Source organism: Sinocyclocheilus rhinocerous, unplaced genomic scaffold (genome assembly GCF_001515625.1).
Source record: "Sinocyclocheilus rhinocerous isolate Xijiao unplaced genomic scaffold, SAMN03320098_v1.1 scaffold388, whole genome shotgun sequence".
In the NCBI taxonomy this organism is placed as follows: Eukaryota; Metazoa; Chordata; class Actinopteri; order Cypriniformes; family Cyprinidae; genus Sinocyclocheilus; species Sinocyclocheilus rhinocerous.
In genome coordinates, this window is record NW_015650020.1 from 207,435 (window position 1) to 231,794 (window position 24,360).

Consider the following 24,360-nt stretch of genomic DNA (forward strand, 5'->3'; position numbering starts at 1 on the left):
AAGTCGCCACCATGTTTCTACAGTAGCCCTAAACGGACAAACTGCTCTATACAGCGCGTTTTGTCACTTTGTTGTTCTTGCGAATAAAACACTGACACAATGATGAACAAGTACATTAATATTCGCAATAACATCGATTTATTAAATAATTAAGTAAATATAATTCCTTAATTTACCTTTGTAAAGAAATCTCATTGCTCTCTGCTGTCTTTACCGACGACATCTTAGTCCTGTATCGGCCACCGTAGCTTCTCTAAAGGGAGGAGTGAGCAGGGGACTGCGTCGTTGGTTGCAATTCGCAACCTCACTGCTAGATACCGCTAAAATTTACACACTGCACCTTTAAATATGCAATTTTGAATACAGAAATATTAAATGATTTAAATAACTGAAATTATATGCTAAAAATGAAACTAAATCCGCCAGCAGGTGGTGGCAAGTCACTAATTTTATCACTGAATCATTAATTCAATTAATTCGTTCGAACGGCTGATTCATTCAGGAATGAAGCAAGTGACTTTATGAATGGGTAATCATGAATCACCGACTCACTAGATTCGTTCAAAAACGCACTTTCGTTGAATGAATTAAACACAGCTGTGTTTGCTTTTAGAGATGCAGCGGCTGAGCTGTTACTATATTTGGAACTATTTTCGTTGAAGAAATAGAGCAAAATCAGGCAGTACTTGTTTATTGAACTGTTGTATTAAATCAATATCACATTTGCAAACTCCCTTAATAACTATTAAAAGTTGTCACTCTCCTTATCACGATCTGTGGGCGCACAGAAAATGAGAGCGCGTTCTCAAGACTTCTCAAGACTCAACAGCACGTGCAAATGATATGTTCCGTCATCTGTCATCGTGTTATAAGCGCGGAACCTGCGGGAATGAGTAGAATTGTTATTAATAGCCGCAATCCCGCGCCGAAATTCAAGTTCTGCTCTGTGTTCTCTGCAAATAACCCGATTGTGAAAGATGCGAGCGGCGTCACTATGTTGTCACTGAGAAGCTGCAGCCGTGGCGGGGATGATTTTCGGCAGAACAACAACAAATGCGCTAAATGTTTCTTTTCCCCTCATGTTTTCCAATTGACGGAAATCCGTCGTAGACTTGCTGCAATTAACGGAAATCCGTCGTAGCGACGGAGAACTTTAATCCCTGTTAACATATGTAATTATTGCAGGTTTGCCTCATATTCTGAGTTTGCATTTCACTGTTTTTATTTATTTTGAGGAATACTGAATCTGTTTTTTGTGCAAGTGTGATGAGTAAATGCATGTTCACATTAGTCCAGGACTACAGTAACATCATGTTCACACAGCGCACACAACGCCTGATTTCTCTCAACATGAGGACAGGAGAGCTCTTAGTCAATACATAGGAAAACAAAGTAACTGGCGTTACTTATTTGAAAAAATTAACTCAGATATTTCCTTGTAAATTAAAAAGCAATGCATTACTTTATTAGTCTTTTGAAAAAAAGTAATCTGATTACGTATACATATACATATATATATATATATATATTTTTTTTTAACACCTCAGGTTTATTCATATTGAATTTGGTGCAGTTACTGATATTTCTAGACCAGAAAGTAAGATAAAATTGTGATAGCTTTCTGATGGCTCAATTAGATCTTTATAACAGTACAGTATACTACTTTCATAAAATGTAAGTATCAGTAAATATCAGTTGTCACTGTAGGTTTTTTGAATTATAATAAAAAGGCCTTTTACTTTCTAAAAAAGTATATCAATCAGACAGCATAAGGTATGTAGAAGATCGCATACAACAGGTTTTTCAGCAATGTTTTGGTCATGTTGACAATTTGTTGATAAGAGCGCTTAGCAATCTGCAGATCAGATATGACACAGTAGGGTTAACATACATACGTTTGTTTACACATATGTTTACCTAGAGAATTTACCATAGTTATTCCTTCCTCTTTTCTCACAGAAAAACATACTTTTCCCCTGAAGAGACAGTCCGTTATCTAATCTGCATTATTCCAGATGAAATACAGGATTTCCTTTGGCTCTTGAAATACTGGGGAAGAGGCAGCTTTAGAGAGATACTGCCTCAGAGTATGTAAAAAAAAAAAAAAACTGTGATGCAGCTGATACATCCGCAGGGGCAGTGCATGAAGACATCATATCAAGCGCCAGTACCAATCCTGATGATTAAGCCCATCAGTAAAAGTGACTCTACCAATGGCACCAATAAGTGCCAGTACAGGGGGGCAGATAGCATGGCACTGCCCAGTGACAAGCACCCAGAAACATGGCGCATTGGAGCGTGTGAGCCAACTCTCAACACCTCATTTTAACAGCCTCTAGCCATCCGTGGATGTCTTGAGTGTGTATGCGTGTATGAATGTGTGTGTGCCATCACCCGCGATGGACTCTGACAGGGCAGGAGAAGGCCTTAAAGTGATGTGGTCTTTCTGGAGGGCTAATTCAGCCAGAATGAAACATCCGATTATGTACTCCCACACAGCAGACCAAAGCCACGGCTGATCACTTGAAATTAGACTCGAGCGATACAAGGAAACAACATGAGGTCGAGCCTTGACCGTGCTGCATCTGAATCTGTATTCAAAGTAAAACACTAACAAAATAAGCTGGACTATTATAATGATGCACGCATACGGATCAGTGACGAGAAGCTCATCTTTTCCATTATCTATTAATTTATTTAAAAATACAATTCATATATACAATGACTTGACTAAACCTATTCTATGGCCAGCATGTTTTTAATTTTTAATTAAAATTAATTAGATTTTATACATAAAGTCAAAAATCGGTGATTCAACTGTCATGAAAATATAATAATCATAACTGTCATAATATTATATTAGTTATATTATATTTATACTATTATATTATATTTACAAAAAAACTTTTGTAAAATATTATGTGGTGCAACTCATATTTATATTTACTTGAAAATGTATCATTTGTGTGTGTGTGTGTGTGTGTGTGTTTAATTTTACCTTAAAAAAGTACTAAAAATGATATTAATAACAACTATTATAATATACCCACCCATATTGGTAACACTTTATTTTAAGGACCTAACCTCATTATTAACTAGCTGCTTATTAGAGTGCATATTACTAGCATATTGGCTGTTTATTACTACTTATAAAGCACATATTAATGCCTTATTCTGCATGACCATATTTTAGATCCCTTAATCCAACCCATACCTAAACTTAACAACTGCATTACTAACTATTAATAAGCAGCAAATTAGGAGTTTATTGAGGGAAGACTCTTAATTAATAATGAATATGTGTTCCCTATTCTAAAGTGTTACCCACATGTTCAATAAAAATGAATAAGAGTAAATTTCTAAGAATCTGTGTGTAGAGATGTTTCCTTTTCTTTATCGCAGACACTCTTATTTCTTATTGACCCGTGTACCACTGAGGTGCTCATTTTGAAAGTCAAAGGAGTCAAGTCACGACAGATGAGAGTTGGTAGGCATGTTTTGTAATGAAGTGCACAACAGGAGCTGCAGTAGACACCGTATCAACACAATTTATTTCCACTACAGCTTGTCGCTCAAATTAAAAAAGCGAAACCTATACACAGAGAGAAAAAATATTAGCGCCATCACATAATGTCTGGGTCACAAATGAGTGGGCAAACTGTGGAGCTCTTTCAAAGTTCACTGTGCTCATAAATTCAGACGCTGGGCCGTCTCCGTAGCTAGCATTTGTCAAAGTGCAGTTGATGTTTGTTTTATGTGCTATTCTATCATGTTTAAGTACTCCAAGGCAAAAAAGAGATCAGATGATTTCGTATTTTATAAACAAATATTGTACCCTGGAAATACCATGGTTATGATACTACACTGCCTAAGATGTGAAAACTTTTACTTTACATGTCCTAATGGTTTACCTCAAACAGAATGAGGTAAAATACAAGAAAAGGCCAATTAAGAAAAAATGTTCCAACTCTCAAACCTAACTTCCGTTTAATTTTAATTTACTGAATATGAATAAAACATTTTCATCAACTCAAGCAGCATGAAAAAAATGTGTCAAAAAAAGAAGCTTTTCTGCAATGATATTGTTTAACAAACTGGTCTAATGAATGTTGCCAACACACATTCTTCAACCTCCAGACAGTCTCTGCTGAACTGAGTGGCATCCCAATCAACTAAAACACTATTAAGCTTTGTAAAATGATAGCCATTTGTTTCTGAAATCTTTTAATTCGAAGTGCTCAGACTGACACTGCCACTTTCAGAAGGTTCACAACACGCACCGAGGGCACAAAGTACTATTCATAAATGCCTTTGATCTCACGTTAGAAAAGGAGAGGAAGTTCACATTTTCCACGAATTAAATTTTCAGACCATCCAAGTGTCTGTTCTGTCTTTTAATAGAGTGAGCCGTGTCCTCATTCACCTCGTCAGAGGCTTTGTGTTAACGGTAATCATTAAAGGAAAAGAAGCTGCTCAGTAATTACATGCTAGCGCTTACATACTAATCACTGCACACTCGGCTGACGGAGATGAAGAGAGCCAAGCGCCAGGCACTGTGATCATGTGCCATGAATTGAAGAGTTTAACCTGATTCTTTATCATTTATGGGTGACAATTAGGTGTCAGACTACAGCATTCTGAATTAGACTATGGCTTGATATAATAAGACAAAAGCTTAACGCTTGATTCCTGAACAGGTCATTTGAAAGAACATTTCCTCCAGATTTCACAAAGGGCTAATTTCAAGTGTCTAGTACAGGAAAATTGTGCCTATTACTGTGAAAGATTTAATAAGATGGCAGAATATGGCCTCTATCACAGACATGGGAGGCATGAAGTTGATCAAATAATGTTCAAAAGAGCCTTGTTTAAACTATCAAGACACACACAAAAAAAAAAAATCAATAGAAAGAAATTATTTTCAAGTGAAATAAATAAAAAATTTAGTGACAGTGCTACCTCAAACAGGCAAAAAATATAACTGGATTTGTGGATGACATTATTTCAAAAGGTATTAGCTATATGCCCTGCATTTGGAAAATATCCCAATGCTGAATTTCTCTTTTCGTCATTATCGAGAATTACAATTTCGAACAGTAAAATAAAATCCTCATATATACGGTTTACTGGAATGGGTTAGCATCTTACCAAAAGTCCCCACATTTCAAATTAGCTTTCCATGTCTATGTATTTCCATTTGTGGGTAAGAGATGCTTCCTGCTTAAAGTGTAATGCAACGCACAGGTTCTCCTTCATTTATGGGTCATATACTGTAACACGCATAATTCCATACCAAACATAAATTACTTGAATATCTCTTCCTCGGTCACTGAATTAAGCAAAACAGACCTATCAAGTAAGTAAACAGATCAAAATAATAACAGTAAAATAAAGGCACAAATTGCTGCCTAGTTTTGTCTTCCAAAATTACGGCACACGGAAAGTAAAATAATAGGCTAGTCTGAAATGTTTAAAAGTACATCTATGTCCCTTTTCTCTCTTCAATACGACAGTAGGGATCAAACAAAATGCATAAACTAGTGACAACAATCTCAAGACCAGCATTGTGACATTTCAAGGTTGCATATTTCCTCTCTCCGACTCATTTCTAGCAAAACACAGCTGGTCCAGCTGAAACCATGCGAATTAAGATCTGAAGCAACTACTCTGTATCATATTGCAGCATTTACAGCAAAGGCTGTGATATTCAGGACCATATTGATGGATCTAAATAAAAAAAGTACTACTGGAATATTTGAATGCATTGGATTGTGTGTTAACTCTCATTTGTATCACTTATCTGCATGTATTTTATTTGTCCACTATTGTTAACATTTCTTTGACCACTGATTAATAATATAATATAATAATTCTGGAAATCTTTTTCAATGTGTTCCTTATTTCAGCTAAAAATCTGACTGCTGTTTGAAGGCAGAAGAAGATCTTGATTTTATTCAGCAAATTAAAAAAAAGCACAAAGAAGCTAAAGCCACACTTTAAAATGTCATAGTTTCAGTGCAGTAATACAAATAATAAAAACCAACTGGAGGTAATTGCTCATTTTTTGTCGATGTATGAAGACAGTTATTCTCAAGTATCCTAGTAGAGTAACCACGGGTGTAATTCATCACAGTAACTGAACTAAACTGTAATGTTTGACAAACAGAAAGTCTCTATATACTATTTTTGAATTGAATATCTATAGTTTAATCATTTCAAATCTAATAAACGTATTTGTGTGAAATACTTTGCTTGCAAAGTGTGCTTACAAGCTTTGAAAATCTCGCTTGGTTTGATATGATGTTATTTAACGCAAACAGTGTTCAAATTCCATTTGGGCCACTGTATGCGAAAGCTGTAAAGTTGCATTCATACAGAAGACTACTCTTTAGTTTTATATTTATTTATTCATTACATTAATTCGCATAACAGACACAGCAATAAGAACCAATTAACTTCAACATTTGTTTTGCAGAAAAGAAACGCTAAGAAACATTTCGATGACTGCACAACCGCATATATTCATGTTTGCCTTCAGTTGATCGATAGATCAGCAGAAGCACTCGTAGCTAGGTTTTAAGCCAGTTAAGCAGGCACAAACAAACATGCCTTCGCGTGTTTAATTCAGTCTTACCTCTTCCTGAAAGACACAGCGCGTGTTTACGTAATGACGTCACTGTGCGTGAGTACGCTCTCCTCCAGCGCTGTACCATGAAGTCGTTTGCAGGCGTCATGATGTGCTTCGTAGTGTGAACTGTGCTGACGACGTGGGACAGCTTTTGTTAAATTCACTATTAATTAATCGTTTTAATAAGTAGTTTTAATTTATAATATAAACATATTTTGTTGATAGTAACACATTTTTATATAAATAAATGCATTTTTATGCTGGAAAACCCATGTCATATCAGCTTAAGCCGGGTTTTGAAACATGGTAGCTGGTTTGTGGTCCAAGGTGGTCTACTAACTCTAACTTGCTTGATCAAGGTCTAAAAGGTCGATCTCTGACCCACAAGCTGAAACCTGTCATTTGAAGGTGGAATTTTTTTCATGTGCTTACTGAGAGCCGTTATATGTGAAAGCTTAACCATGATGTCAGACAACTGATTTCCTAATTATTTAACTAACTATTCCTAAGTATTATCTTCAATCATTCATAAATCTTTTTTATTCATCCTTTTAGACTCATTGATTGATTGATTGATAAGAGTGGTGCTAATACTACAGTAAGTGAACACATGTAGTAGTAACTATAACTGCGGTACAATTAGAAATGTTGGTAAATAGGTAAATGTTGGATATATATATATATATATATATATATATATATATATGTATAATGTATAAAAATATATAAATATATTTTTTAATAATTGCCATAAATGTACTGGGTCTTTTATTTATTTGAATGTGTGTTTAATATGTGCTTAGTGTGCAGATGTCAGTTTTGGTAAAGTACAGTGTGGTCATCAGCACTTACAACGGTCCCTTCAGATAATCACCTGAATGGAAACAACTACAGCTACAGTCTCAGACCAGTTCAATTAAACTGCTGCTACACTGAATTTAATCTGCATTTTATAGTTACCATATTGTTTCATGGAAAGTGTACCAAATATTATCATTCAGTGTCAGAACATATACACATTTAAGTGGTTTTCCTACGTATGCATTTATTTTCCAAATTATACATTACCCATCAAACGTTGTACAGCAGAGAAAATGTGTATTGCAAAAGAATGTAGCTTATGCATACTATGCAATTAAATTTTAGGGCTTTTTTATACAGTAACCTTAGCTTCTAAAATGAAATGGACTGTACATCCTTGCGGGAGAAAAGTGTCTTGAATAGTTCCTTGAAAATTTAACTTGAGATGAGTATGTGAGTTGAGAAAATTAGCAAGGTCATGGTTAATGGAATTCCTTAGAGTTCCAACGTCGAGACTTCACAGCCAGTTTGGCAGCCTGCAGCTGATGTTAATTTAGCGCAACCCAACATCATTCAACTTCAAAGAGACTAATAGAAGGCTATCATACTGTGAGAGACTTTGATAAGGTGGATTCTATTGCTATGTGTAATCCACATCAAAAGGTAAAGGTTCCAGTAATTAATTAAATGATAGCAAAGAAAATGATACCGGGGAATTTTCAAGTCTGATGTTTGATAGCTATTTTTCTCCAGTTTATGGAGATGATTTATAATATGGATGTCACTACTTATCACACACACACACACACACACACACACATGCATACATTATATCAAAGATCCAACTATTTAAATTTTTGTTTTCTTGGCTATATGGGAATGATTATTTTGCATTTAAAATAAATCAAGTGTCAATATATGTCAGATTGTGAAGAAATTTAAGTGACTTGATAAGTGAGATGTTACACAGGCTTTCAAAATTAAATTGGGCTACATTTATTCGAGCAAGGTCATTTTCAAGAGAAATTACAAATTAAAAATTAAATTATACTTCAACAGACATTTAAAAAAATCCCAACAACCACAGCCCCCCTTTATTTCTTTAGCTAAAAAAGGGAAAAAAGGAAAAACAAATAAGATGAATAAAGTGGAATTTTTCCTTTCAGTCAAAAATACAGTGTTTTCACAATATTGTATCAAAAGTTCCCAAATTGTAGATTCTCCTTCATCAGGTAAGTGTAGTATGAAGAGCAATTCACAGCAATCGCTCCAGATACAATAAATGCTCTCTTTACGTAAAATTTGCTCCACTTGTAAGGATCCTTATTTACTAAAATATATCTATATCAAGGAACTATAATACTGTACACTACAGTATGAAATAAATATAATCAGGAAATATAAAATGAGTCACATAAATAAAATGGCAGTTTAAAATAAAAATTAATTTTGTATTGAACAAAACAAAACAAATCAAGATAATACTGACAGATGATCTTTAGAAAATACAGAAAATTGCACAAACAATATGTAAACTAAACAACTGCAGTCTAGATATACTAATACTGACATAGGTATTTCAAACGACAAGGTGAAATATTTCATTTAATACTAAAGCAGGTGCAAAGAGAACTCTAGTTGACTTCGCTTTATACTGTACAAGGATGGCACTTGCAGAAAACACAGGTGAAAGGGTTTGCATATAAGGCTTTTCTCGAACGAAAAAAACACAGGCGTTGTGACGTCGCCTCATACAATGAGCCTTCGTCATTACAGTTACCCAAACTCTTTCCATCTACCCCTGGCCAATTTTAAGACTTTGTATGTTTAAGAATCATATAGGTATTATTTCGTTAAAGTCGCTTCATAAAAAGCCATGGTGAAACGCCAAAACTTGAATGGCTGGTCAGGAAAAGAAAGGGAAAACCAAGGGTATCACAGTAAGTGATAATGAAATATAACACTGACACACTACTGCATCTTCAAGTGCAGTATAAGTACATATAGGCAATCCTTTTTTACCTAAGAGTTTTTTTGTTCATTTAATTTTTTGTTTTTTATTTTTCCTTTTTTCTAACACTTTTTTTTTTCAGAGTGCAATTTCCAGGCTTGTGCTACGACCACAATGAAACACAGGAGTTATATGGAAATCAGAACCGCACAGCTTTCTGGCTGAAAACTCTGTACATTTTAAAAACATTTCTTTTATTTTTATTCTGACAATCGTATTTTTGCATAATATGGATTCCTTCATGTTCCAGCCTAGTTTCTGATGCCTGATTTCGGAGTTCCACTCTTTATATCGATGAGTGCAAGCCTCAGGCGCACGCTCAGATAACCAAGATATGGCAGTGTGGTACAAATGAGAATCTGGCTCAAAGTCCTTCCAAAAGGGCGGAAGAAGGGTGCGATGCAAGCTTGAGGGAAAAAGAAAACAAATAATACAGGAAGCTTATTCCGAATTGCAGTAGTTAATCAGCATCCTCATTCTCGCCGTCAGGATTTCTTTTGCTTGCCAATTTCCGCTCTTCCGAGCTCTCGTCCTCTGTCCCTCCCATTACTTCGCTCTCTTTCTCATCTTTTGCTGTTCCATCAGGGCTCCGAGTGTCAAATCTCTGCCCCTCTGTCTCCATTTCCTCTTCTTCAACCAACCTTGTCTCTTGCCTGTCAGTCACTTCCAGATATGCCTCCTCTGCCTCCCTGGTCCCACCCTCAGTTCCATCTCTCAAGATGGTGTTTTCTCGTGTGATGTCCTCGGTCTGGTCCTCTGGATCTGAAAAGCCAAGGGGTCCAAGGCCTTGAAGGTAAGCCCGACGCATGAGGAGCTCCGTGGGCTCCAGGGGTCTGCCATTGTCGTGGCTATCTTGTTTGGCAGCCTCTCGCTCCTCTGCCTCCCGTTTGCAGTAGGAATATCGGTGGTTCATGTGCTGCGAGTAAGAGCCAGAGTGGGAGAAGCGCTTGCCACATTTGTCGCACTGGTAAGGTTTCTCGCCTGAATGTAGGCGTGAGTGCTCGATGAGGTGGTGCTTGTGTTTGAAGGCCTTCTTGCAAATCTGGCACTGGTGAGGCCGCTTTCCTGCAGAGACACAAAGAGAGAGGAGCCAACAGGTTAGCACAGCATCCATAACATCTTAAACCCATAAAAAAACATTTGAAAATTCTGTATGTGGAGAATGCACAAATTTCAAATATATTTCAATAAATTGTTTGCATTACTGTCAAATGAAAGGTCAGGCTGTGCAAAAAATCGAATGAGATTTTCATGCGCAGCTCGTCAGTAAAGTCGGCATTTACTACACAGAGCCGTAGTTCACTGACAAGCTACACAAAATCGCGTTCATAATCGGCAATGAATCGTCTGCGATGTTGAACGCGATTTTGCGTAGCTTGTCAGTGAACTACGGCTCTGTGTTTGAAAATCGCATTCGATTTTTTTGCACAGCCCTAATGTAAGGTAAAACATATTTAGTACAATTTACTAAGACACATCTTTCAAGTAACCACACATATCCCTCCTTACGTGTACCTCATGATTGAATTACATTAAAAAACATCATATTTTTCTTCTTGTTTGGGATTAGCATGGGGCAAAATAAAATCCTGACTGAAAACCCCTTCATATCGAGCAGTGACAAACCCCACTGGTTTATTTTAGATATTACCGAAACAGTGCAGGGAGGTGAGGGGGAAGCCACAGTCCTGAGGTGCTATTCTGAGGCTGTCTGTGACTGTTCTGAATGCAGCCAAGAAGATCAGGTGATTATCGCTCCATGCCGCACAAGGTGAAAGTGAGGCAGTCAGCATCCCTGACAGAGTTTATGACATCATGTCTCGGGATTCAAAAATGCTTAGATAAGACATCTGCCTCGTGATGCCTTGTGTAACGCATACACCAAACACCTCACCTCCCGCACACCTTCCTCTTTTGCCAACTTGGATCACATTGTCTACTCTCAGAAAATAGGAAATTCATTCTACTCTAATCAGTGAAGTAGGAGGGACTTGCCATTTGGCATTCAGTCATTCCACCAGTAACATACTTGCCATAAAAACCCACACACTCGCCATCAGCACCAAGCACATGAACAGATGTACTATATTCTTGGCCATGAATAGCCCTGGCATGCCTGCAACACCTTCCATAGCAGTCATACTTGAGATGGTCCCCTTCCCCACCTCCCCTCATCAAGTTCAAAAATAGACGAGACGGCAGATTCCTCTCTATGCATTCCGACCAAAGAATGTAAGTGAGGATGATGCAAACGTGTGAAAGAGAGGAGTCCCCCAGGAGGGTAGGTCACATTGTGGTGTAGAAATGCCATGCACACATCAGGCTATCACACACCTGGCATAGCCCGCCATGTTGGCTTGCCAACAAAACTGTACTGACAATGTGTCTCCATATAGACTGGTGGTCCAAATGCTCAATTTAAAAGCTGTATGCAATTGTTTGTTTTGTGGTTCATTGTACAAAACACATATATGAGAAACTGTTGTGTGTGCGTTTGCAAATGTAAAGTGGTAACTATTTTTATACATTTTAGCTGGATTGTAAATATCATTGGTGTCACCCGCTAATTTTGAAATATTTCCCCTTTGAGCCTGTCAAAAGGAAGAAAACGTTACACCTTTGTCATGGCTTTGAAATGTACAACAAAAATATGGCAATGGACAGAAAAAACGTAGGTATGAAAAAAAAAATTAAAGCAGGAAAGGAATGAAAGAAACAAGAAAAAAACAATGTGGTAAAAGGGGATTACTTGGAGGGGGGATGGACGAGGGTAAAAAAAAAAAAGAGTTGTCTAAATGTGATATACCTGTGTGCTCATATTTGTGTCTTAGGAGGGAACTGGTCTTCTGGAATGTTTTGTCGCACAAGTCACACGCGTACATACCACTTTCAGTCTTCTTAATCTTCTTCCGGGCGAGAAGCGACTCGCTGTCTGTCAGGTCCTCTAGTCCTGACAGATAGTCCCCTGCGCTGTCCAGTAGCTCCCCCTGCAAAAGAAACAGATTTTAGACACGTTTGACACAATCCTAACCTGCCACAAATCCTAATCCAAACCTGCCACCTCAGAAGAGACAGCCCCTGCCCCATGTTTGATCCCAAGTCTGGACGGAGCTTATCTCTGTAACCTGTATAAGGCCTTTATCACCAGAAGATGTCTCAAAAAGGGGGACATATGGCTTGACTTACACGGGTTCTCTCAGCTTAGTAAACAAAGAAGTATGAATTCATTTATGTAACAGAGTAAGGAAATTCTGTAGACAACATTTTAGGAAGCAATAACCTTTGATAATTTATAGACATTTGTATTAATTTATTAATTAATTTTAGTTATTTAAATAAATTACACTTTGGCAAAAAGCACAATAACACTCATTTTAATGTGCTTCATCACAATTTTTTTTAAAGTTAAGGAAAAAAAAGAATACACTAGGAATTATTTTTCCTGATACCAAAACATTTAATTTACCTGAAAGCCTGGTTTCCGCTGGTACTTCCGACGTTGCTGCATCTCAGCAAAAGTGGCTGCCCCTGCTGCGTAAGTATAAGCCATAGGTGGAAGGAAACTCATGGGATCCAACCCTGGGTAAGGCCTGAGTCCCGGGATGCTGGCTTGAGCTGTAGACATGAAAGTAGGAGGAGGGAAAGCTCCATGTGGCGGAAGCGAGGTGTACATGTGCCCACCACCAAAAGGGTGTATGCTAAAGATGGGGCTTGAGCTTTTCTCCAGCTGATTTTCATTGCTCAAACTGTTGGGTCCATTGAACTCCTTCTTGATGTGGGCCAAATTTAAAGGCTCTGTTCCTGGTTCATGTGCAGAGGAGTTGATAGTGTGGTCAACAGAAAAACCATTCGGTTTTGGCCTCCTTTCTGTCTTGGAAAATTGTTTCGGCAAAGACAAGTCCAGTGGTTCCCCATGGGCATCCTCAGAAGCGAGGCTGTTAGGGGTGTATGAACTGCTATGCGAGTGTTTGGATGATGATGATGAGAGATTCAAAGGTGAGGGTGTCTCACCTCTCAAGTGGTCCACAGTTTCAAGTCGCTTTTCATTTGTCTGCCTGATGCCTGTAAACTGATGCAGTTTGGACAACTTGTGCCCTGAATCCCCATTGGTGATGGCTTGGATCGCTGCTGTCGAGTCGCCATATTGGCTCAGAGAAACAGGTGACCGGGCAAATGCTGACTCCCTGCTCAAGCCGTGGTTGATCTCTCCATTTCGCTCAGGTGGAGGAGATCTTTTCCTAGAGAAGCTATGGTGAGATTGAGCTTTCCATTGCACAAATGAATCCTTCACAAACTCCTGAGGAAGACCCACTGCCAGGGAGATCTTCCTCAATTCCTCTGAGTTGGGCTCAGTGTTCATGGCAAAGTAGGCTTTCAGTACTGACATGTGATCCTTGTAGGGGTTGAGTGGGCTGGTGGCATTCCTCTCCAGGGATGAGGGGATCACACCAGTATGCTGCTCTGAGCCGAAAAGCCCCCTGCGGCCAGTTGGTACAGTATCATTAGGTTTGAGGACAGCCTTGATCTCCTCGTTCATCTTGCAGAGATAGCGCTCATGTTGATGTAATGGAATAGGGCCAGAAAACGTCTCCTTGCAATACTGACAAGAGAATAGTGCATACTGTGCATCCCTCTCCTGTGCTTTATCTTGAGATAGAAGATCCATGGCATGGCTGGGTCTTTCTTTTTTTATATCTACAGGCCGTCTCTTAGAATCTTCTGTTAAACTCTGGAGACATGCTTTGGCTTCATTTACTTTTTCCAGTGTGTAGTCAATGATGGTCTTGGTGGGACTGTTGTGACCAACGCCAAGGAAGCCTTGCTGGGAGGCCAGTACCCGATTCTGCTCCTCCATCTGGGAGCCTAATTCCTTCATGTATGCTCTGAGCTTAGAGATCTCTTCAGGGTTGCCATCCATTTTCTGCCGGCAAACTGTGTTGTCCACAATCTGAAGAACCTTCTGAACCTCACTCATGTTGTTGATGAACGCTGGATAGCTTAAAAGATGAGAATCCGACCCAATGCCCAGATGTTGCTGGGAGTTCTGAGATGAACCGTGCATCCCTGGAGGACTACCTCCATGACCATTGCCATTGAGAAAGGCTCCTGACCCACCATATTCTTGTTGAGAAGCGATCATAAGACGGTATTCATTGAAGTCCATGGGCTCTGACTTGATGTCTGGGTGAGCAGATGGGTCTTGGAGGCTCATGGACCTGCCGTTCTCCAGTTTGTGACGGAGCTGAGCTAAGGCAGGACTGCCAGGGGAGGATGCAGCAGAGTTTGGAGATGAGCCAGGCTTGCTGTTGATTCCATGGCGTACCCGTCCATTAATAGAGATAAGGCCAATGCACTTCTTGCTACTTATGTGGGAGCTGTAGGAGCCAGAGTGGGAGAAGCGCTTCTTGCAGTTGGAGCACTCATATGGCTTTTCACCTTAAAATTATATTTTTTTTTTCAAAAAAAACAAAAAACTTTAATTATTCAAATACAAAAATAAAATAATTTCCCTTTACATATTTTACACATTAAGTTAGAATTACATTAAACTTCTTTCCCCATCCCATCATTCAACTTAATGACTGATAGGATGATGAGATCCTACAATAAAAAATAATTCTTGCATAATTATATAATTATGGTTTTAAGTATTCATCATCCATCCAGACTATACAAAACCACACTGAATTACCATTAGGCAAATTGGAAACATATTAAATAAGATTATATACATTATTGGCATTATTTTCACAGCACTTATGAAAGGAGGCTCTTAACATATTATTCAATGAAACACTTACCACTGTGAATGCGGAGGTGCTCCTTCAAATGATGCTTATATTTGAAGGCTTTACCACACTCTGTGCATTTGAATTTGCGGTTACCAGCCCCTTCATTTAGCAGTTGAGGCTGCAAGGGAGAGAAAGATTATAGAAATTGATACAGATAGAACAGTCACAATAGAGTTTACAATTCATTCTGATGCTGAAATAAATAATGTTTATTTATATTGATTAATTAAACACAGAAGACAGAATTGTATTTAGGAAAGTTTCCAAAGTTACTGAAGTGGGGGGGTTGCCTTTTATCTCCTCAGTGTCTTATTCGTTAAACTACTATCTGCATACTTTAAATAGTTGTTGTCTAGGCTTAGTCAAAACAGTGTAGGCTGCATCTGTATTCACCATTCAAAGTTAAACGTAGGTGCTCTTACTCCATTTGAAATTCAAATGTGGGCCCCAGATGCACAACAAAAACAACAGCATTCACCCTGCACCCCACACACAGACACAAAAGGTCTGTGAAAAATGTGTGGGTGTCCACAAGTGCACATTTAATAGTCACTATGTACAGTACTGTGAAGTTCTTTCTTCAGAAGTTCAGTCATACTCGTGCACATAGGCCAGTTTAAGATGTGTATTGGGGTTTCCATTTTCTGTATAAGTGTATGTAAATATATACAATGAGGCGAGCATATGATGAAATGTAAAACTAAACCTAGCAAGGTGAACCTAGGAATTAATGTTCAAAGCCTTCAGGAAAATACCTCTTTAGAGCAAATAAACAAACATTTAAAGTCATTTAAGGATTAGGATACTCTAGATCACCGGGAAAAAAAGCCATCTGGTCGTGTTTAATTCAGTATGAAGAGGTGCACATATGTGTGTATGCGTGTGTGAGAATCAGCCAGTAAGATGAGCGTGCAAGTCAAGTAATGCCAATTCTTTTCCAACTTGCCTAAATCTGCTTAAGGTTCAAAGTTGAAATCCTAAATGCAGGATATCCTGTTTTAATTCGATCAAACAACTGAGAACCCTTTTACCACATCAAAAACTTTTCCTTCAATAATAAAGTAATATAGAGTTTCCTCTTCAAAATAATTATATATCACTGCATTCTTCACAGCATGCTCATGTTGAGACCAGCCTAAAAGGCAGAATTAACATCAGCTTTCCCTGCATCTTTTGAGTTGACTCCTTTCCAACAGCTGATGCGAGAAGTCGGCAGGCCTATAGGACTCAATGTGCTAGAACAGCCCACACATGGCCAGCTGTGGGTGGACACTCAGGGGAGTATGACAGTGCACAGCTGTGGCTCCGGTGTGAAGGATTCAAGTATTAAGGAGCTTCCGGAGGAGCTTGTTCAATGCTATAGCTATCAACAGGCTGAAACATGTTCTCCTCAGACAAGTAAACAAGCTCAGAATGAGAGATGCAGCATCTTTCACAATGAAACCAGATTTCTATAATACTAAAAAAGCATGAGGAAGTAATGAGTGTGGGTATGGATTGAGGTGGGCCTCGGTTCACCTGATCACTGGCAGGCTTATGTGTGGCCATATGGCGCTCTAGCTGGGTGCGGTAGGCGAAGGTGTCACTGCACAGAGGACAGGGGAAGCTCTCATCGTTTTTCTCATGTCGGTACTTGATATGCTCCTTTAGGGAGGTCAGCCGCTTGTAGCCCCGGTCACAGTAGGGGCAGGTCAACAGTTGGGCAAAGGCATCTGGCGTCCTCAGTGCCAGATCTGGGCAAAATTGAAATTGAGTGATCAGAGTGAAGGAGGGGGGATTGAAAAAAAAAACAGCATAAGTAGGACAAACAGTTGCCATATGAGGCTATGGGATAACGATAGGTAAAGCACTGCATTCAGTTACGTGAAACAGCAAAATATGCTATTTATGTCATTCAAATAGCATTAGCAAAAATATTTTATAAACTAAATATATGCATTTTGTCCACACAAGTTAATATGTAAAATAAAATAAAATAAAACATTTTTTTATTAAATGTACATAATTTGAAATAAAAAAAATATTTCTTACAGGCCATGAAATGATTTTGCATTATTTTTATTTTAAAAAATTTGAACCTTTGACAATATAAAATAATAAGGTTATTAAATGAATTTCTAATTGCATTTGGTGCTTACTGAGTCTTAATGTTGGATCATATTTGTATGTATAGTTTAATGCTTACCATTTTCATTTTCATTTTCATCTTGTCCATTGGCCTCTGGCGTGCCCAGTCGTGTACCCTCCTCTGGGTCCTCTGGGTAAATAATAACAGTATCCTGCAGGTATTCCGCAATACTCGCTGCATGTCCCTCGCTGTCATCCAGTTTCCTCTTGGCAAAGAAGCTTTCCAGCTCTGAAGAGGCATCAATACCCTTAACTGCACAGAGGAAGTGGGGAGAAAAAGCACAAATGAATCCAGTGGTTGATGCTTAGTGTCACTGGAAAGGACCAAGCTGAACATTAGGACACTGGCCACTCTAAGTGTGATGTAGTGGAGACTAAACCATTAGAAGAACTTTCAAGGTGGAAGTATTTATTTAAGTTACAACATAATGGCCACTTCAAAGACTAATTGGAGCCAGCTTGATCATCAAGCACTCTTTAAGCATCCTCTTGCATGTTTGAAAATGCTTTAAACATTTCCAGCATTATGGGTAATTGGGTTATATGGCAATTAGGCGTGCCAGGGTAACTGATCTCACTTTGTATTGCTCATCGTATACATAAAATTGAACCCAATAATCTAATTATAGATCATGTGTTACGTGTAATTGCACAGAACAAGATTTTAAACGTGATTTTCGTAAACAATAGGTTTTTGGATGAAATACTTAAAGATACTGACAGGATAAATAGACAACTGCGCCTTACAAAACGTATATATTTCTATATGTAAAAAAATTAGGTAATGTGGGTAGATAACTAATAACATGACAAAAGTTATTCTAAATCATACTTTTTCTTTAGATGACTGGAAATTAGGTAAGCAAATGAAAATGTTATTGTTTCCTTGTAATCAATTTGAAAGTACATGGACTGAACAAATTTGATTTTGCCTTTAAACTCAATTTAGCTGCAAAATGTGATTTGCCATGCACTCGTGCTCAACTTAAAAATGTTTACTTTCCATCTCCCATAGACTCACATGAGGGAGCATTATCTCACATGTGTGCCAAGCATGCGTTTACTTATAGTTTTAAGAGATGTTAAACTCTTACATACACTGTAAAAAAAATTCAGTAAAATGTACGGTAAAAAAACGGCAGCTGTGGTTGCCGGAATTTTACGGGAAAAAATAAGGTAGCAACATTTTAGGTTTTACGGTTTTAACTTAAATTTATCTTCTTTTGGTCTTTTTCACTTCCAAAAACGGTATCCTACCGTAAAATTACATGTAATGTCCAATACAGTTTTTCACGTATATAGTAGGGGAATTTACCGTTAACCATATAACAGGTTTTTACTGTAGCATTTTTACAGTATTTTACCGTTAAATTCACGGTAATTTTTTACAGTGTAGGAAACATTTCATAATGAATATGTTCAAGATTTGGTGTCTTGATTAGCACTTGAAATCGTTGACCAAACTCTTTAAAATTAAGTTATTTATTGTGTATCTATGCATGAATATTTCAATATATTGTGAAGTTATCTCACCTGTACCATTTCCAATTCCATGAAGAGAGATGTCAGGGCTCATGGGGTTGTACTCAGCTTTTCGCTCCTCTGTAATAAGAGAAAACACCCTGTTTAATGATCATCATAACTAGAACAAAAACAATTCAGCTGCAAATCATCTGTCATTATCAGTTCACTTTTAATTAACATGTTTAATGTATGTTAAAGTGTAATTAAAGGAGATAAATGTGACAACACATTCAAAGGAAAAAGCACAACGATAGAGAACATCCTACACATCAGGAAGAGTTATATCTCAAACATGTTGACAGCAGCTCAGAGAATGATTTGCTTCTCTTAAGAAATCATGTCAAGGTATTTAGGGAGGGGAGGAGGGTGGTCTGAGAGGAGTTTGCTCATATACTGCAGCTATTGTTTGTTCCTCCTCCTCCCCCTCATGTGACCTCGTATCGGCAGTCACAAGTATCATAAGCTTCCCTCACAAAAGGAGGACATAAAGCACCACTTACACCAGAAAAGCAGGGGGAAAACAAGGGTACTCAAACCTCCTGACACACACACACATGCTTCCACTGCATTAGTACTGTTTCATTTCAAAACTCCCTTCCACTTCCTTCCTCATTATCTAAGTATGACAACTGAGAGAGCTTCTGAAAGTCGACGAATTCTCTCACTTTTCACCACATTTAAGAGATGTCATTCAAAGCAGAGTTTGAAATCATTGTGAGAGCAATGCTTCTTGAAGGGATGTTTTGAGCATCAAAAGCTTTACTAGACTTGGACGTGTTTCACTGAACAAAGTTTTAATGAAACAAGGGGGCTTGCCTTCGCGAAACTCCTTCCTGATGAAATTGTCTCCTTCTGCAATGTGTAGATAAAAGTGCAACGCCTGGAGTCAGTGAAAATACCCTCCTGAGTTCTCAGCATTGTGATTTCCTTTGAGGTACATTAGCTTAAAACTTCTTTGGGAGGTTTAGCGATTAGTTGTATTAGCATGGGGATATTTTAATGTCATACGAAGGACCGAACATCATGTGTGGTGCGCCAAAAACCTTGTTGAAGGGAAGCCAAAATGGTATCGGAGATTAATTTAGAGTAAATCAATGTACTGTGTATGAATGACAGAAATACAGTTTCCTCGAGTGGCAAAATGGCAACTACATTAGAGTCTCAGTTCTGCTTGTGGTAGCTGCAGGCCCCATGAGGTAACGGTGTGATTTTAACCACTGCAACACAGAAGTTCCATATCTCTTTAGGTGAACAATTAAATTATATTTTGTTTCAGTACTCAATTTGACGTGGACCTATTTCAAATGAGTTTGTAAATATGCTTGCAAATACTGGAGCTACAGTACAAGTGCTGATACTGCTATACAGTGTAGCAAAACAAGTACTTTACATACTTTTCAGACCCAGAAAAATATTTTTTTTTCTGTCATTACATTGTTTGGACTGGAGCATAAGAAACAAATGGGAGAAGTAGTCTAAGAATTAGAGTAACAACTTAGCAACATTTCTTTTCAACATATTATTTTGTGTCTTGTAATAAATAAAGTAGTGTCCAGAAGACTTTTAATTTAAACCTGGAAACAAAGTTTTAGGACTTTTAATAATTTTGACCCATACAATGTATTTTTGGCTATTGCTACAAATATACCCCAGCGACTTAAGACTGGTTTTGTGGTCCAGGGTCACATATATTTAATACATTGATATATACAGTACCACTAAAAAATATAGGGTCAGAAAGTTTTTGTGTGTGTGTGTGTGTGTGTGTGTGTGTGTGTGTGTGTGAAAGAAATGCATACTTGGATTCAGAAAGGACATTAAATTTATTAAAAGTGCCAGTATAGACATTTACAATGTTATGAAATATTTAGTAAAGAAAATGCTTTTCTTTTGAACTTTATACTAATTAAAGAATCCTGAGAAATAAAAATGAAATGTTTCACCATTTCCACCAAAATATTAAGCTGTTTTCAACATTGATAATAAGAAGAAATGTTTCTTGAGCACCAAATCAGCATATTAGAAGGATTTCTGAAGGATCATGTGACACTGAAGACTGGATTAATGGCTGATGAAAATTAAGCTTTGTCATCACAGGAATAAATTACATTAAAATATAAAATATAAAACGGTTATCTTGAATTGTAAAAATATTTCACAATATTATTGTTTTACTGCATTTTTGATCAAATAAATGCTTTTCACTCAAATTGCTGTACTGATAATAGAATTTGTAATGGAAATTTAATTAAAAATATATATTTTTATATTGTTTATATATATATATATATATATATATATATACTGTATATCAGAAAAATGCAAATTAGAAGCACTTCCAAAAGTCATCCTTCAAACCCCACTGTCTTAGCAAAGCATATACAGGGGACTTGAGGTGCATCTTCTCTAGCTACCACAGCGCACTGATACAAAGAGGAAGAACCACAGAAGATGATTCATGCAGTTTCTTTTAAGATGTTGCTTTTATCAACATATAACACAACTCTTTTTTTTTTCCAGAAAGCAGACTCATACCTTCATATTTAGTCACTAAAATAAAATAATGCTATGCTGCCAGAGGCGTGGCCTTCAAATAAACTCAGATGACATTCATTAATCTAGCATATCATGGTGTGAACATCAACTAAACAAAACACTGTTCAAGCAGATGACTCATCCCTGAAGACCCTGTTTAGTTCTGCGACTGTGACACTCTCTGAAGTTAAGTGATGCATATGGTTTAGTCATTAGCCGAGACTGATTGCTAGGGGTCGGGTTTTTTTCTTTCTTTTTTTATTTTTTCAAACCGGGCGACTCGCATGAGTTCTCCCTTCACTCTGTAACTGTCAGCCAGGCCCAGGGAATTGTGGGCCTATTATGTATGTAAATGGCCATCAAAATGCTAAAAATTTCATTTAAGGCCTTTAATGAGTCTTCAGCAGGGCACACTCATGCTAAATGATAGCTATGTAATCCTAATTAAGAGAATTTGTCTTTAAAGCCTCACTAGCTTGGGTCTTGTCTGTGAACTTGATCGCTTTTTGGGTGGGTGAGTCAAAACGAAGCCAGAAGAAAGGGGTGTGGAGACAGTGATGAGGCACTGAAGATTAGGTGTAACCTACTTTGTGACAAAAGTAAGAAACCAAAGTAGAAATGTGAGCTAATAGTCTAAAGGTTGCCATTACATCAAAAGTGCCAAACAGCTGCTAGGTGTTGGCCTAATAAATAAAGCTGTTCTGTCCTGGTAATATGAAAATGGCAAGGTTGATGAAAAAAGAAAAAAAAATTTAACCTCGGCTTCATATGTTTCATATGTTAATACCTAATTTCGGCCTGATATTCTCAGCGCTCACTCTTACCTGAACCATTCAGGTCTCCGTGGCACCAGACATGGGCTCCTGCCCCATCCTGGCTTTCATTTTCTTCATCCCCACGGCAGGAGAGCAGGGCATGGGCCACCCGGGGTGAGGCCTCCAGACTCTGCACACCTGCTGGACTGCCTTCGCCCTCAGAACCCAGGAGTCTGTCCTCCTCATCGGACCCTGAACCGGCATCCACCACATTTTCATAACTCAGCACTGAGGACAGAACAGAGTCCAGGTGTTATTATTTGAGTTTAAGCTCATCTTAAGAGTTTGTGCAGTTTTGGTGGTCAGGCTATATAGCTACAATCTTGACCTGCTACCCCACTTCTTTACAAATGCAGTAAACACAGAGTAATAAAGTCAGAGCAGGCCAACTGAGGTTGCCAGTGAAAAGAAAAGAAAAGAAAAAAAAAGAAAAGAGAAAAGAGAAAAGAAAAGAAAAGAAAAGAAAAGAAAAGAAAAGAAAAGAAAAGAAAAGAAAAGAAAATCCAGCAGATTGAGGCATTTGTGTAAAATGTATGAAGCCTGTGAAAAACAGGTGTTGTTAACCTTTTCTGAAGCAGTGATAATATAAATAACACACACACACACATATTAGGGGTTGAACGACTTCTGATTTTTTAAAGTCAACTTTTATGTGATGAAGTCGAGTCGACTATTCGCTGATGACGTCATTGATGAACAAATAAGTCTGGAGCTGTGACAAACACCTTGTGCACAGCTATGGCATATGACACAGCACTGCCCATATGGCTATTGCTCCTATAACAGCTCATTTTTATCAGTTCTTTTGTCTTTGAGTCGTTATATTTCTCACAGATTTCTGCTCGTTCTAAATCAGATACAGATAAAGTAGCACAGTAAAGATTACATTCATATGAATGCATTAGTGAAAGCATTTGCGTGTCTGAATTAATTCTACCTGGCAGCGTCTCGCTACTAATCAGAATCAGAATCAGAATCAGAATGAGCTTTATTGCCAGGTATGTTTACAGTGACTGAGGATGGATAATTTAGATGAACTTGATTAACCTGTGATATCTTCTTCAGGGCGAAAAAGGAAAATAAAAGTGGAAACGTTTTCACGGAACCTTGCAAAAGCAGCGCGTTACAATGGTGAGCATGGCCGGACTTACCATTGGGTTTGAGGGCCTTGTAGGGGGCCCTGCCTTTGCCCGTTTACGTTTGTTTGATTTGTTCATTATATGCCAGTCAGAATTCTGAAATTATTAGCCGCATTTACACTGCGCACGCAAGATCTAAACAGGCCAGCCGGGGCTACAGCTTTCAACTACGACCTTCGAGGCCACAATCAAACAACATAAACTGGTATTTATTATTATTTCACAAAGAAGAAGGACACACGTATTGAATTGCGTCTGCACCGATTGGTTTGTTATCACATGGCTACTTTAAACAGCTCCATTAAGCCTTTAGCCCCAAAGAGTGCACATTTATAAAGATAATGATAAATTCTCAAATGTTCACACATTTATTTCTTTACAGAGGATGATTCTATATTACTATATCAAGTTTACATTATTTAGTAAACTGATTTCCACTTTAATAAAAAAAATATAATAAACACGATTAATGTATCCATTTAAAAGAATAAAGCAGTGCTGAGGGATAGTTAGGGCCCTATGAAATCCATTTTATTTTTTTCTAAATTCCATTCATTTTTTTTCAAATTCATTTTTTTCCATTTTAATTTTTCTCAACTCCTTTTTAATAGTTACATTTAATTTTATTAATTAAAAAGCATGTCTAATTAATTAAAATCATGAAACTTATACATTTTCACATCAATTTATTAAAAGTTTAACAAAAATTACGTTTAGGGCCCTATGAAATGTTTAATTTTTTCTCACCATATTATTTATTGTTACCAAATTCTGTGTTTTAGCATGCATGATTATTTGAATGCATAAAACAACTTAATTTATTCTTTTTTTTTCTTAAAGTAGCCTTATGAATTTTGTATAAATTTTTTCCTCAGAAATTCTGTGTTGTGTATTTACATTGTTCTGGTTATCAAATGAAGGCATACAACATTAATTTAATTGATCATTTATCTTTTAATTATTGAAAATTAAGCAAACAAGATTTTTT

General features: G+C 37.5%; 2 protein-coding genes across 6 annotated transcripts in view; both read right to left on the bottom strand.

The window, feature by feature from the left end:
- The window catches only part of LOC107711393 (glycosyltransferase-like domain-containing protein 1), a 23,535-nt gene extending 16,813 nt beyond the window's left edge, over positions 1-6,722 (bottom strand). Inside the window, exon 1 of the mRNA XM_016516381.1 lies at positions 6,635-6,722. The gene's annotated coding sequence lies outside the window, so the exon portion shown is untranslated. The remainder of the gene's footprint in view (positions 1-6,634) is intronic.
- Positions 6,723-8,363: 1,641 nt separating this feature from the next.
- Positions 8,364-24,360, bottom strand: part of LOC107711399 (zinc finger E-box-binding homeobox 2-like) — a 53,277-nt gene continuing 37,280 nt past the window's right edge. For 3 of the 5 annotated variants that reach the window (XM_016516388.1, XM_016516386.1, XM_016516387.1), the window contains 8 exons: positions 22,243-22,461; positions 18,893-18,961; positions 17,418-17,612; positions 16,751-16,965; positions 15,242-15,350; positions 12,907-14,876; positions 12,247-12,427; positions 8,364-10,505 (listed from right to left, as the gene is read on the bottom strand). In XM_016516388.1, coding sequence (XP_016371874.1) covers positions 9,901-10,505; positions 12,247-12,427; positions 12,907-14,876; positions 15,242-15,350; positions 16,751-16,965; positions 17,418-17,612; positions 18,893-18,961; positions 22,243-22,461 — 3,563 coding nt within the window. In that variant the 3' untranslated portion in view covers positions 8,364-9,900. Of the gene's footprint in view, positions 10,506-12,246; positions 12,428-12,906; positions 14,877-15,241; positions 15,351-16,750; positions 16,967-17,417; positions 17,613-18,892; positions 18,962-22,242; positions 22,462-24,360 lie in introns of all 5 variants that reach the window. The other 2 variants (XM_016516389.1, XM_016516390.1) reach the window with 2 other exon arrangements.